This window comes from Aythya marila, assembly GCF_965140915.1.
Source record: "Aythya marila genome assembly, contig: HAP1_HAP1_SCAFFOLD_164, whole genome shotgun sequence".
In the NCBI taxonomy this organism is placed as follows: Eukaryota; Metazoa; Chordata; class Aves; order Anseriformes; family Anatidae; genus Aythya; species Aythya marila.
The window spans coordinates 764,595-779,941 of NW_028137167.1; the positions used below are offsets into that span (position 1 = coordinate 764,595).

The 15,347-nt window shown below is 45.1% G+C and overlaps 1 protein-coding gene across 1 annotated transcript; it reads left to right on the forward strand.

The window, feature by feature from the left end:
• Positions 1-3,784: 3,784 nt before the first annotated feature.
• On the forward strand, positions 3,785-10,412 carry LOC309891139 (ubiquitin carboxyl-terminal hydrolase 42-like; the record flags this gene model as incomplete). The annotated part of the gene is made up of 12 exons (XM_082785524.1): positions 3,785-4,013; positions 4,758-4,958; positions 5,555-5,665; positions 5,825-5,927; positions 6,132-6,199; positions 6,356-6,426; positions 6,958-7,040; positions 7,959-8,070; positions 8,448-8,588; positions 8,783-8,883; positions 9,347-9,488; positions 9,696-10,412. The coding sequence occupies 12 exons, from the start codon at positions 3,785-3,787 to the stop codon at positions 10,410-10,412; spliced, it is 2,079 nt and encodes a 692-aa protein (XP_082641650.1).
• Positions 10,413-15,347: the final 4,935 nt, after the last annotated feature.

The window sequence follows — 15,347 nt, forward strand, 5'->3', positions numbered from 1 at the left end:
AGCTGTAACTAACACAAGCAGAAGCAAGGCTTCCGTGTTTTCAGCTGAATAAAGTTCCAACAAAATCATCCTCTGGGATTTGAAGCTTACTTCACATGACATGCCAACGACTCTTTTCCCTCTATTGTAAAGCGGATCCCTGCTGTTAGTTGCTCTAGAAGCAAAGGAATCGTCGGTTTGGTTACCAAATAGCCGCTTCTGCAAACGAGAAGTGCTGTGCTCTCTCCTCCCTTTGAATGACTCCACACTTCTCATCAGCTACTGGATTGCTGACCTAGAATCAGAGAACATCCCAAGGTGGAAAGGACTCCCAATAATCACCAAGTCCAACTCGTGGCTCCACACAGGACCACCCCAAAGTGAGACCCGATGTCTGAGAGCATTGTTCAACACTTGTTGACCTCCGTCAGGCTCGGTGCCATGAGCAGTGCCCTGGGCAGCTGTCTCAGTAGCCAGCCACCCCCTCAGCGCAGCACCTGAGGCGCACGGGGCTCGGCGGGGCGGCCCGGGAGGGGAGGACGGCGGGGCGAAGTGGCAGCTCCCTCAGAGCCGTCTCCCCGCCGCCTCGGCCGCATGTCGTGGCATTTTTGTGTCGGGGCTTTTTCATGTCGTGCCCTCGGTCTCTCGCCGCGGGTGAGATGCTGCTCCCCAGCGCGGACCCCTTGCGCGCGGGGCCTGCCCGCGGCGGCGGCGGGAGGGAAACCCCAACCCCAAAGCCCTCCCGGCAGGGAGAGCTCGGGGTGAGGGCCGATCCGGCACCGACAGTAAACACACGCCGGAGGAAACGCTCTGGTTTTAGCCATGAGCAGCGCGGCCAGGTTCACAAGGCGTCACGCTGGAGCTCCGAGTTCGGCGGCGTTCCGAGGCCGTTGTGGCGGTTGTGGAGACGGCCCCGGCTGAGGTGGCTGCTGCTGTCGCTGCTGTCCCCTCTGTCCCTGCTGTTGCCGCTGTTGCCGCTGTTCCCGGACCTTGGAGACCCCCGGCGGCTCCCTGTGCCAGGCCCTGTGGCCCCGGGGAGCTGCCCGCCGCCTCGTCGGCCAGCCCGGCAGCAATCCTGCCAGCACAGAATAGCCCACTGCGTTTCAGGGTAAAGTGACGATTAATTTCTATTTCCTGGCCTGGGTGCTGCTTTCTTCTTTAAGGAAGCTTCAAGGTTAAAGGTTCAACTCAGTTATGTCAGGGTTCAACTCCGTTTCGTGAAGGGGCTCTTGTACGAAAGCTTAAGCTGGGATTGACTCTCTGCTAAGCGGAGGCCAAACGTGGACCTACTGAGAAGCAGGTCCTAAGTGATAACATTTTCTAAAGAGACTGCTAAACACATCTGAAGAGTGCTGCTGCAGAACTCTGAATGGGGGGATAGCAACTGTCTTAAGTGATCTGGAATCTTGAATTTACTTTTCAATGGACAAGAGGTGTGTCTCTCAAGGCAAACAAAGAGAGGAGTAACACCCTCTCTTGTCACTCATGTCAACATAAATTTATGCTCAGAGCGTAGGTGTAGGAACAGCATCGGTATGTATATGGAACATCGGGAGAGGAAGCTCTATCGGTATTTACAGTTTTTCTACTACCTTGCCAGAGAGACGTCATCTCCAAATGAGAAATGGATGTATTTTGAAACAGTGGTGGTGGATCGGATTTCTTCTTTCTAGTGTTAATATTTGCTCTTGAATCGTACTTAATAGCTGGTAACACCTCAATCAGTTGTCAAAAATAAACTTAACAATGTGTAAGGCTTATCTCATTGGTCAGTATAAAGATCAAGGTCTTCCCTTCCCTTCCCTTCCCTTCCCTTCCCTTCCCTTCCCTTCCCTTCCCTTCCCTTCCCTTCCCTTCCCTTCCCTTCCCTTCCCTTCCCTTCCCTTCCCTTCCCTTCCCTTCCCTTCCCTTCCCTTCCCTTCCCTTCCCTTCCCTTCCCTTCCCTTCCCTTCCCTTCCCTTCCCTTCCCTTCCCTTCCCTTTTCATTTTCCCCAGTATTGTTTTTCTGTTCTCCTTCTCACTGCAGTCTTGATTTTGTTTCTTGTCCCTTAAGTATGTTTCCAATGTGTTGCTGAAACATTTTCCCTTTCAATCCTAAAAAAGGAGCTGTCACTGGTGAAGATCGGAGCTTATCCCTGAGCCCAGGAGCTGTCACCTTAGTCTTCCAATCGGACAAGGACGACTTCATTTCTCATGTAAATGCATTTGTCAGGTTTGCGTATTGTTTTTTCAGGAATGGAAAGTGTGTATAGAATGGATTTAAAATCAATTTTAAATGTAAAACGTCAAGGCAAAAAAGTTCTAATTACAACCTCTGCACACAATTTGCCAGCTGTGGGACTAGGAGTTTTCTTATTTACTGTGTTTTGTTTAACGTGTCTGAAGTTTAATGGACAGCAATCAAGGCGTGCTAGAAATCTGAAAGCACTTTATGCTTTGTTCTCTCCGTCATTTTGGTATAACAAACTAGCTTATGTTTTAAACCCTCCATGAGGTTAGTGGTTTCCCTAAAGGTAACAAGTCCCTGTGTGCTACAGTAAGACAGTAACAAAACATGAAGTATAGAAGTTCATCCTGTCATTATTCAGCTTCTGCCTATGGACACACAACTACGCTTATTTAAAGCGGTATCACCTTGAAACCTAATCAGCATTTTAAAAAGGACTTTGTAGCAGTTATTGGCTTTTGTCCTGGAGGGCTGAGGTTTGTTTTGTTTTGTTTTACATTCAGCATTTCCGTTTCTAGCTTACATTCCCCTGTTGTTTTGCATGAGGAAAGCGTGCAACTTTAGAAAGGAGAACGGAAAGAGCTGCTTTTTAGTCTAACTTTTCAGTTTGTCGTAGGAGTTTTAAATGTGGTAGGAGTAAAACACCAGAAGTACTGCTGCCAAAGTTATATTCAAACTCGTCTTTCTTGGAGAAGCAGAAGAAGCCCAGGGAGAAATGAATTTGCAAACATGCTCTTCATGCTCTCCTTTCCCAAGATTTCTCTGAGATATAGCCCATCCTCTGTGGGTTTTGAGGTATATGGTTCCCAGGAGTGAAAAGGAGGGCCAAACATCTCTCCTCTTGGATCTCAGCATGCCAGGGCTTTGGTGTACTGCCACTTACAGCTCCGCTTTTTCACCTGGAAAAAGCGACCGCATGATGTAGACTGAGGAGCCCTCACAGATTAACTTGCTATCACCAAGTGACGCCCATGAAAGGTGTATTTAAAAGCTAGGCTCATTATAGAATCACAACAAACCCCTCATGACTGGTGCAGTAGACAGTGAGGTAGAGGGCGAGCCCTGGAAAGACAGAAGAAAAGTAGCAGTGAGTTCTGGGTACCTTTGTGCAGACGAAACAGAAAAACGCAGGCAGTGAAGTAATAGTGTTCCGTTACTAATGCCAGCAATAGATAATTGCAACAATTATCTATTAGATCATAGGTACTAATTAACAGATAATTGCGCAACTCCGGAAATCAATAAATAACTGATTCCCCTCAGAGAATGTCTTCTACATTTTTATATTAAAAAGACTCCAGAGTTGTAATGGATTAAAATCCTACGGAAGGGAAAGAAATGGCATCAGCCACTAGTTCTGCAGAAGCGAAAAGTAATACTGATAGAGTTTAGATGGAAATTTTCACTTTGTGTGTTTAGTTTGGGGATTCTTTTTAAATCATTCATACCAGCGATTTAGTTCTTAAGGCTGTTTCTTTGAGATTAAGTGACAGGACTTCTGTTACTCTTTTCTTCTTGGAGTGCTTCTTGATAGTCTTACGTCAACCAGAACTTCTGTCTCTGTTGCAGATGTGAACAATGACCGTAGCTAAGAAGCCCAAATCTTCAAAGCCTAAAAAGCCCTCTTCAAGGCGGTCTGGCAAATCCAAGAAACCAAGTCCTAAAATACTGATGTCACGCACCGCCAACTGGGGCCGGATAGTGCCTGCAGAAGATTCAAGCCAAGTCTCTGTGGCCCAAGGACGTGGAGGTGCTATTTACTGTAGATCATCTGAAAAATCTAAGGCTTTTGCCCCAAGAGATCTAGGTAAGTGTGCGTTCTATCCTGCCTCCATTGTCTTCAAAGCAAAAGTAGAAAATGCAGTTCTTACTTGTTGCACTGATAGAGAAGGGGACTACTGTGAAGAAAGACTTCAAAAGCGAATCCCCTAAGGCAACTGAAGTGACTGATGTTACAGAAATTAATTTTGATATATTTACAGTCAACAGAGAAATACGGGGAGCTTTTTGTAATGCACAGATTCCTCCATGTCTTTTCTGTTTTGCAGAGAAAAGTGTTTGATTGTTGCTATTCACAGCTTCCATTTTTCACAGGTTTTTTGAAGGATAACATTGCTCAGGAAAAAATCTGGTATCTGTAGGGGTACCGTCATTCCTAGTTCCTAGTTTTTACGTTTTTACCGTATAATTTCAAGTCTAAGTTTGTGGTTTAAGTTATAATAAGGAAAAAAACAGTAGTTGAGTTAATCAGGTTAAAGATTATAGATGGAGAGGAACTTGGCATTAGGTGCTACAAACAGAATGGCAGTTAGCCTTGCCTTAGAAAAATTAAAATGGTTGACTAAAGTTGTTTTTGTTTTTTTTTTTTTCCCCAAAACATTGTGTTGACCAGCCAATTTGAATTTGGTGGTATTAAAGCTGTCTGCAATAAGTTTTTCTGGTTTGGATTGTAGCTAGCTCCTCTAGGTGCTCCTGCAGAATAGTATTTTTTTAAATACCTTTCTTCGAAACAAACAAACAAGATCTCTTTTTAAATTTAACTTTCTTGCAGTCGTTAATGATGGAATTGCTCCGCCACAGAGCATTCTTTTTCCACCTGAGAAGATTTGTATGGATTGGCGAGAAACACAAAGTGTTGGAGTTGGCCTGTACAATCTTGGCAACACATGTTTTCTTAATGCTACTCTACAGTGTTTGACCTACACACCCCCACTTGCCAATTACATGCTTTCTCTTGAGCACAGCCAGTCATGTGAGTACTTTCTAACAGTATTTTGAATCTGTTGGATAGCTCTGAAGGTGAAAGAACAGCAGTGATTCTGTGAGATAAGCTTATTTGCCTGATTTTACCTGTAGCAGCTGGCTTTGAGCACTGTATTAGCAGTGGGCTCCGAATAGCATATGGAGTGCAATTAATGCACCATGTTTTATTTATTTAGTTAGTTATTTGTTTGTTTGTTTGTTTGTTTGTTTATTAAAGGATTATTTATTGCTTCATGGGAATAATGAAGTGCATTGGACAGTAATGCATTTGGTAGTAATTTTAGAGAGTAATACATTTTGCAGCCTGTGGAGTTCACATTCCTGTCAGCCTTTACAACTGCGACTTTGCAGTAGTCTTTTAGATTTCTCATCACAACATGCATTTGAATACAGGCTTAGTGGATATTTTTCTTCTGTCAAGTTGTGTGAAATGAAATGTTACAAGACTGTTGGGACATTGGCATCTTGGGAGAATAGAATGTAGCAAGGAGAGTGGATATTGTATCTATAGTTTAAATTGTACTTAGATGTTTGTAGTTCTGGATATTTCGCTGGACTGGGATGCTTTGTTCTTTCACTCTTCAGGTCGTGAACAAGATTTTTGCATGATGTGCACGATGGAGACTCACATTAACCAGGCCCTGCGTTGCACTGTTGATGCCATCGAGCCTACGCATGTTATCAGTAATCTCAGTCGTAAGTGGCTTCAGATGTGTTTCTTTTCGATAGCTTGTAATCTTCAAATAATTATTTGATGTGTCTAAGTGGTTTTAACACTCCAATGAAGAGAGATTTTAGAAATACAAGAATGATTTCATTTTTAAATGAGGTCAATACTATCATCTTCTTATTTAGGAATAGGACAACATTTCCGTTTTGGCAGTCAAGAAGACGCACACGAGTTCTTGCGCTATACTGTTGATGCTATGCAGGAAGCGTGCTTGAACGGAAGCACCGAGTAAGCATAAACAAGTTCACTTTCATACATTCTCTAGCACCTTCTAGTCCTTTATTTACTCTCAGAAATGATCTCTAGCACCTTTTAGTGCCTTATTTACTATCAGCAACGCAAGTCTACATCATCCTTGGTTTTCATCAAACTCTTTGAAGAGTTAATTCTGTGCCTTAAATCTTCTGAGGTCTGATTATAATTTATTTCCAGATTGGACAGATCTTCTCAAGCTACCACCATCATTCATCAAATATTTGGAGGATTTCTAAGATCGAGAGGTACTTGAAAAAATATTCCTGTCCTTAGAACTGATCTGTGTCTTTTGTCGGTAGTAAAGCAGTCTGTAGTTTGTCTAAAGTAGTATCTGTCAACAACTTGAATTTGGACAGTTAGTCTCCTTCACATAATGTTAAGCATTTATATTTTGTTTCCAGTGAAGTGCTTGAATTGCAAAGCAGTTTCGGATACGTATGAGGCATTTCTTGATATCACTTTGGATATAAAGGTAAGATGTTTTCTAAATATAATTCATGATGTTTAAGTACATGCATAACTTTCTAAATTAAACTTGTTTAACTTAAAAAACCAAACCACATATAATGTTAAAACGTAAGAGCTTGGTGGTGCTAAGGAAGTGGATTGGACTTTGTCCTTCCGTGGAACCCATGTAAATAGTCTCCACATTTGCATTGGGTTTAAGGGGAAAGAATTCTCTTTCTGCAAAAATTATAATGCTGTCATACTTCTTTGTTGTTCTACCTCAATATACATCTAATTGTTAGACTGATGAATTTGTCCCCAGTATTGATGACAAAGCACACTGTAGATGCTGTCTAGGCTACTGGAAAAGTATTTGTTCCAAAGTCAAATGCCTTCCAGGTGAGGTCAATGCTGAGCATGCTCTTTCTGCCTCCTTCTTCACAGTGCTCCTAGTAGATCGCTTGAGTATGTTAGTAAGATTCTCTTATAAACTACTAGTATGTCTCTGGAATTCTGAATTACGGTGACTTTGCGCTCTTCTTTCTCGCTGCTCTAGGCGGTTTCGTCTGTTAGCAGAGCTCTGGAACTCTTTGTGAAACCTGAAGAGCTGGATGGAGAGAATTGCTATAAATGTAGCGAGTAAGATTTTGACGAATTAGGTCTTAATCCTAGATGTCAGTTTTCTATGTTGCATGACTCTGTTGGACTACCTCTAAACTTTGGATCTACTTACAAGTTTTGTGGAAGTTTATAAAAGACTTGGATTTTTGTTTCCTTGGAGGGGGGAAGTCTTGTTCATAGGCATTCCCTATGGGTTTGCAATTCTCTGGCTTGTATTTTGCCATCAGAATTCAAAAAGAGCTACTTTTGTTCTTTCTATTTATTAGCTCTCGACAGTACTTTTCTTGATGTAAACTGCCCAGTTTCCGTTGTTCTCTGGGCTAGTGGCTAATTTTCACTGCTTACACCGTAGGTCCTACCTTGGAGCGGGCAATGTGTCAAACTGAACTATTTTGTTTCAAAGGATGGCAGATGGTTTCAGTGTCTTTCCAGACAAGCTCAGTACATGAAGACTTCCTACTGTTAAATGTCTCCCTCCTGTAGAATGACCATGTGCTTCTGTTGTATTTTTGATGTTGATAGTCGACCTATGTTGGAGATTATTTGCAATTTCTAGCCCTGGGGACCAAGGCTCTCTCGTTCCGCTTTCAGTATTTGTATTTCCCTTGAAAGCTGAAAGAATGTATCCAGGATTGGAGTTCAAATAGCCACTTTTGTAGACCAAGAAATGGTACCTTGCCATCCAACCTGGTCATACCCTTTTGTGAGAGATTCCTGTTCCCGCTATGCTCTGAGTTGTTGGGAAAATTGACCTTCTTCTGTGTATTAACAAACCTGACACGCAGTGCATGGGTTTATGAAAAGAAAAAAGACCAACCTATTATGCAAGTAAATATCATTCAAATAGCATAGGCATGCGTGAGACATTAAAAGGAGTTTGTTTTGGGGGCGAAAAAAGAAGATGCCTTCAAACACTTATCTCTGCTTGGTTTTAAGGTGTAAAAAGATGGTTCCTGCATCCAAGAGATTTACCATACACCGTTCTTCCAAGGTTCTCACAATATCACTGAAAAGATTTGCAGATTTCACAGGTGGAAAGATCAACAAGGTATATTTACCACTGTAATGCAACTATATCATTGTGTAATGGGACATCCCCCAAAGCTGAAAGTTGTTAATATTTTCAGACAATAATTGTAGACTAACGACTATGGCTTATTCTTTCTCTTAATATCAATAAAGTTCCCGCTTGACAAGAAGCATATGCTTTCCTCTGAGAAGGCTGATTCATCAGGAAACAGTTCTCTGCAACTTCTAGTCTTAACCGTTGTTTATGGGAAGACTTATTTGTAGTGAATCAAGAAATATATTCGAGAAATATATTCTAGAAATCAATTCTAGTCTGTGTTTTTTGGAAGTGTTTTTCTCTGGCTAGTCCACGAAGTACTCTGGGATAATTTTTCTATCTTCTTGATGTCTCTTTAGGAGGTGAAATATCCGGAGTATTTGGACCTGAGAGCCTACATGTCGCAGTCAATGGGAGAACCACTGCTCTATGCCTTATACGCGGTGCTGGTACATCACGGTGTCAGCTGTCACTCAGGACACTATATATGCTATGTAAAGGTAGAAGTCAACAGCATTTCTAACAGGGTAAAGGTTGTGCTGGCAAACCAATTAAAGCATGACTAGCAGCTACTGTTTCTAGGGAAAAAGATTTCATTATATTTTTATTTGACATGTGTGTATTTTGTTCCTATCCGTGATTTCAATTGGAAAACGTGCAATTCACCTAAAGAAATCATTGTCTTTATTTGCAGGCTGGTAATGGACTTTGGTATCAGATGAATGATGCTAAAGTAGTGCGTACTGACATTAAAAGAGTTCTTGGTCAGCGAGCTTACATACTTTTTTATATCAGGTAATAACAAATCTTAAATTGTGTTCAGAAGAGATTTACTTTCCTGTTATTGATATTTTTCTGTTTTGCAAGTGTTTTTCTTGCTATCCCAGGAGAAGATTATTATTTGTCTAATTCAGTTCTGTCTAACCTGAAATTCTCTGTGTCGTTTATTATCTTTTGTTGCTTGGCCTTAAACTGCAGCACTTGTGTAAATTGCTATCTATGTGTTATCTGTAGCTGGCTACTTTAGAGAAGGAGAGAAATGAAGGTCATCTGTGGTGTAAGAATGAATTATTGCTCTGCAAGTGATAGTCTTAGTAGGAAGACTGTTCTCTACTTTTCAGTCTGTAGTCTTGGCGAAGCCTTCTGTAGAGAAGGCTTCCATATCGTATGAGCTGTTCCTCTAAAATGATAGGATGGGATTTAATCCAAGAGTAGGCTGAAAGAAAAACTAAACTACGATCACTGCTCTTTTCTGAAGGCGCTATGATTTGACACTTGGAGAACGTGCGTTTTACTTGCCAGCACCATCTTATCCCTGTTCATTCCCTCCTGGTCAGCAGGGGGCTAATAGTAAGCAGGCTGGATTTCTGGGACCACGACTTCTTCCTCATATGATTAAGGTAATTCAGGGAAGCGGGAGGGCAGATAACGGCACCAAACTGCTAGTGGGTTTGGGGTTTGGTGTGGGGTTTTTTGTTTGGTTTTAAGCATCTTTTTAGGTGTTAAGACCATTTGTAGAAACACTCAGTAGGAGAGTTTTGTGTTTCAAAATGTTACATGCAGTGTTTGCGTTAATCCATCTTGCAATTTCTTCTTTTTAAATACAGAATTCAAGCCGTTTAAATGGAAATGGATCCATAAAAGAGGACACAAAGACCACTGGTGTCACCCTAAAAAGGCCATCTTCAGCACCACCAATGGCCTGTGTTCAAAACCAGGCAATTACCAGGCCTTCAATGACTGATACGTCAAGAAAACAGAAGATCACCATCAGTATTCACAATAAATTGCCTGCTCGTCAGACTGTGTCACAGCCTGACTTTCTTAGCAGTGCTGTGGAGGATGAAGATCTCTACCAGGCTGTTCCTTCATCCACAATTACAAATTCGGTAATGCAAATGAAGCAAATGCAAACAAACAAAAAAGTTTCTGATGAAATTTTTGTGGAGCCAACAGTGAATGAAAATCCTAAACTCAGCTCTGATAACACAGTCCCTTATGGTGCAGAATCTTCAGGAAAATCTGAGGAGGAGTCAAAGGGCTTATTTCAAAGGAATTTGAAATGCAATGCAATGTCCTCTAATGGAATTTTGGTTGGAAAGGTAGTCCGTACATTGCAGCATTCCGATTCTTCCTGTCAGAATGCTGACAAAGGAAGATCCCAGCATGAGCTGCCAAAAACAGATTCACTAAATGGTGCTATTAGGTTAGTTAATGAATCTAAAGAAAACGGACTGAAACTTGATGATTCCACTTGCCGAGTTGAACCTGTTAAACCTTCTGAGATGTTCTTTTCTAAAACAAATGGATTGCTTGAAACATAGATTTGCTCCATCGAGAATTTCTCACCTACGATGTATTCGGGAGTGTTTATTGTGTTCCTAATTCAGGTGAAATACTGAGAAAACACAGCACACATGTGATCGTAAGGCTTTGTGGTATTATCCCCTTAGAATTTGCAGACCTGAGCTTACATTAGAACTTGTCAACTTAAGCTCAGCTGAGATAAAAATTCCTAAGTTTCATAAAGTAGATTTTGGGGGGTGAGTTGGGGTTATCTTTGAAGTGTAGATAATGCATACAACTCACAGCGGTCTTGCTTACCATTTAATGGAGACATTCTGACAAGACCAGTCCTCAGTACTACTACAAATAGTATTTTTTTGTCTGCTGACTTGTGCGTTTTAATTGCAGATGCCTGGAGCTATGCCTTCAGTCAATCGAGAAGTCATCACGGAGTCCTTCAGAGCCAGCCAGCTGAACAGCTTGTCAGAGGAAATGAGGTAAAATGAGCACAGTCTGATTAAGACAAGACTTTATGGAAGTTCGTTACAGTTTTATCTGTCTACTAATAGTATTTAATGGAAGGATTTAAATTAGTACAATTCCATACTGTGTGTCCAGTGTCACGAACAGAACTAATGATCAGCACTGAGCATATCACTCTGATGCAGGTTGGTGCCTCAAGGAGAACTTGTGTTCCTTTATAGAATGTTTTTCCATTTTTCTCCACTGTCTGGAGAAACACTGGCTGTTCCCCGCTCGCCCCTATGCCTTTTTTCTCAGAGCAGCAGGTGGAAGGAGACAGATGCGTTTGCTTTTTTAGTGCAATGGCTTCAGAAGCAAGAGGGGAAAAAGCACTTTCTCTGGGAGCTGAAGAAGGTGTCCTAATCACAGGAGAGGTTTCTAAATGGCATATCTTTGCGAGCGTTCCTGTAGTCCGGAGGTTTTTGTTTGTTTGCTCGACGTTGGAAGGTTTTACTCTTAATATTCACGTCCTTCAGCAGAAGTGAGAAATGGGTTTTTATTTTATGCAGTGTTGCGGAACCTCCGAAATCTCCTGGGAATGATGAATACCTCGCCCAGTACCAATGTGATGACCGTGGAGACAAGGAGAAACCAAGAAGATCAAAAGAACGTGACCTCATTTCAAAAGAAAATGTTTTGTCCGGCAAAGACTCTTCTGAGCCTGGTGAGAAATTGCGGCAAACTTCCTCTCTCGAGTCTGACACTGAATGTAGCTCTAACAATCTTTCTTCCTTAGCTATTGCAGATAGACGCCAAGATACAAAGGACAAGACTAAAACCACTGAGAAAGAGCATTACCGAAGCAAGAGGGAACATGCTCCTAGTGAAGAGAAGGAGAGTCAAAAAGCAGGTCCTTCCAGCAAGAGGAGGTGTTCTCAGAGCGTGGAATTTGTTGAGCAAAAGAGTCACAAGCAGGAGTACTGGGAGGGAAGCAGGTACAGATCTTTCCCTCGTGAAAGAAACAGCCCTGAGAATGGCAGAAGAGCAGTCAAATATTCAAAGTACAGATCTGGCAGCGGAGGAAGATCAGAACAAGGTAGCAATAGGTACTACCGATCCAAAGGGGAAAGAAGTTGGAGCAGAGAAAGATACTATCGAGACGAAGCACGGAGATGGGAAAGATGTGGCTATTACAAGGATTACTATTCACCTCATGCGACAGGAGACAGTAGAGAGAGAAAGTTCTCTCACGGCGATTCAGCCTTTGACAGATCGACTGCAACTTACTACAGCAGGTCACATAAGCATTATCATTACAAAAGCGGATGGCCTCACGGTTCCCTCTTGAGAGAGGAAGATGTACGTCGCTTTGGCACACCCCGAGCAGACTTGCATCGTTGCTCGGTACCTCAGCAACATTCCAGAAGACATTCTCGTGAAAGACATGCGCTTCCACCTGTGTCAGCTCATTTGGAGAACTGTCGCCAGAAAACTGAAACAGAAGGAAACAGAAAAAGAAAATATACCCGTGCAGAAGGTAGTGAAAGTGAAATAGAAAGGAAAGACAGAAAGATAGAAAAGGAGCTTGTAGGTGGTGAAAAAAATGCAAAAATATCACAAGTTCTGGAAGAAAAAGAAGTCTAAGGATAAAGATGGAGAGAAGGATTCCAAGTAAGCAAGGATTCCAGCATACTCCGCATTTTTTATCCTAATTCTTTTCTGGGTGCTTCTCATGTCTTCCTTTTTTTTTTTTTTTTTTTTTTTTTTTTTTCTTGGTGGTTTCTAAGTTATTTAGATAGCACCAGCTGGCTGGGGATCATGTTGTTAGGTTGATCAGTGAAGACAGGAAAGCTCTTGCTGAATTGTGTCAGAGCACTAGCTTTGGACCACATAGTTCGAATCACATCCGTACACCATTCCAGATTAGGTTAAAAGATTTTTTCTGCTTGCACGTATTCCAGAGCTAGCCGTTGTTAATGATCTGTGTACAAACCAGGACCTATGGTCCTTCAATCTGACGGCTTAAGTTTGCTGCATCTAAAGTAAGTTGCGTGTGCACAAAGCACCACAAAATAGCTGACATGCTGCAAATCATCACCTGTGGTAAAATAAATCAGGTTTCATATAGGCAACAAGTGCCACATCTTTTTTTCCCTTTTTAACTTGCATGTTTCTTTCAGACTTCATGATTTGTGTTTCTGTGCGCTCCGCTTTGACAATGCCAATCGCAAGCGTAAGAAAAAGAAGAAAAAGGAGAAGAAAAAGAAGAAAAAGGAGAAACACCAGGAAAGCAAAAGGCTCCTTGGAACACTTAGATCCTCGTTTCCAGAAGATAACGCGGGAGAAGAAGGAAGAATCCCATCCTCCAGATGGCTCTTCATGTCAGTAATGCAGAAGTGAGAGCAGTAAACAACCTTACAAGGAAGGGAAGACTTCCAGTGCAGGCGAAAGCAAGAAATACTGCTCCATCGCATCCAACGACTATACTAAAGGTAAGCGGCCGCAGCGTGTGTGAGGAATTCCTTTTATATTAATCTCGAGATTATTTCAAACAGTCTTGAAGTGCTTGATGACTTAACAGTCTGCAGATTTATTATCAAATCAAAAAAAAACCCCACTTGGTAGACTATTTTTTTCCCAGTTTTGAATGGCCACTAGGAAAGAAGGCCTGAAATAAAGAGGTTAAAGGCAAATGGTTTTCATTTGGTTTGATGATGAAGTGGCAAACAAGAGGAAGAGTTGCAAGCTCCCTTCTTAAATTCAGTCCAGCCAAGTAGGAAAAGTAAATGTGGACAGCTGTATCTTGGCAAAGAAGATAGTAGGGAGCAAGGAGGTTCAGCAGTCAAGATGGAAGGTGATGCCATGAGGCTTAGAGGCTAGTAATGTTCTAATGAACATGGCCAAGTCTTGCGCTGGGCAGCCTGCTTGGGTCCAAAGCCTGCAGTCCTCCCCAAGATGTCGGCGAGGGGCTGGTGAGCCGTTGGGACGGAACCCCCGTTGCCCGGGTTCCCCAAGCAACCGCCCCACTCTCCAGCCACCATGGCAGGTCCAGCAGCCGGCTCCCGCTCCTCCCGGGGCTGCGGCCCTGCTGGCGAGCCCAGCGCCCCAGAGCTCAGCCCAGCGGCCTTTTTCCCACAGAGGGTTTCCCCAGACGGCTTCCGCGGCTTGCGCAGACGCAAAACTCCCCCTTCGTCGTCCCAGCCGTGCCGCCAACGGTGGCTGCCTGGCTGCTGCCCTCCCTCCCCGGAGCGACGGCGCTGCCCTTGCAGCCCCCGCAGGTACCCACCCTCCCCTCCGCGCTGCCCCAGGCCACCGTCTGGCACGTGGTGCCGGGGGTCCAGGGGCAGGTGCTGCAGCTCCCCGCCGGGGTGCAGCTGCCACCTGGGGGGCACCTCCCAGCCCAGGGGCACCACCTGCAGCTTGGGCAGCTCCCCGCCGGGGGGCAGCTCCCTGCTGTGGGGCAGCTCCCCGCCGTGGGGCACCAGCTGCAGCTGGTGCAGCTCCCCGCTGTGGGGCAAAACCTGCAGCTGGTGCAGCTCCCAACCATGGGGCACCAGCTGCAGCTGGTGCAGCTCCCCGCCGGGGGGCAGCTCCCCCACACCGCTCCTCCCTGTGCCCCCGTCCATCAGTGGGGACAGCCCATGGTGACGGGGACACTGGTACCCCACCATGCGCTGGGGCTGGGGCCCAGGGCCGTGCTCCATGGGGAGCTCCTGCACCCCGCAGGCACCTGCCTGTTGCAGGCCCCCGCCCAGCGCAACCCCCCGCCACCCCTCGTCCCGGGGCCTCCGCTGCGGGGGCAGGCGCTCCCCACGCCCCGCACCCTGAGCAGCAGCCGGGGGCAGCTGCCGGAGCCCTGCTTGCACGCCGTGGGGCTCAGCGAGGACCAGGGGCCCCCGCTGCCCGGCCCCACTGCCCCCAAGCCTGCCCAGGCTCCAAGGACCGCCAGCACCCAGACGGCGACGCCTGACGGTGAGTTTGGGGCTGGCACAGCCGGCCGCTGGGCGCCCCACACCCAGGGGCCATGGGAAAGCTGACATCGCCCGTCTTGGGGGATTTTCTTGCTTCGTCCTCAGCGGCGACAGCCCCGCAGGTGCCTGAGGAGCCCCCGCAGCTGCCTGAGCTGGGCCCTGATGCCTTTGCCGAGGCCTTTCCAGAGCTGGCAGGGGACAGCCAGCAGCTGCAGCACATGCAGGACGAGCTCCTGGCCGACCTGGACATCCCCATCCCCGGCATGGAGGAGCTGCTCAGCTGGCTCGATGCCGTGGAGCCCCAGGACGCCTTCCCCGATTTGCCCAGCAGTCCTGCCCTCAGCCGCTTCCTCTCGCAGCTGCCCGACCTCTGCGAGGACATCGAGGAGCCGAGCACGCAGGGACTGGAAGCCACAGGAGCCCTCGGTGAGGTCCCCTCAACCCCTGGGCTGCGCCCCGAGAAGCTTGAGGGTGGGCTGTCGCTGCAGTCCCCCGTCGTGCCAGCAGTGAGCCCCCCGCTCAGCCCTGCAGCCAGTCCCC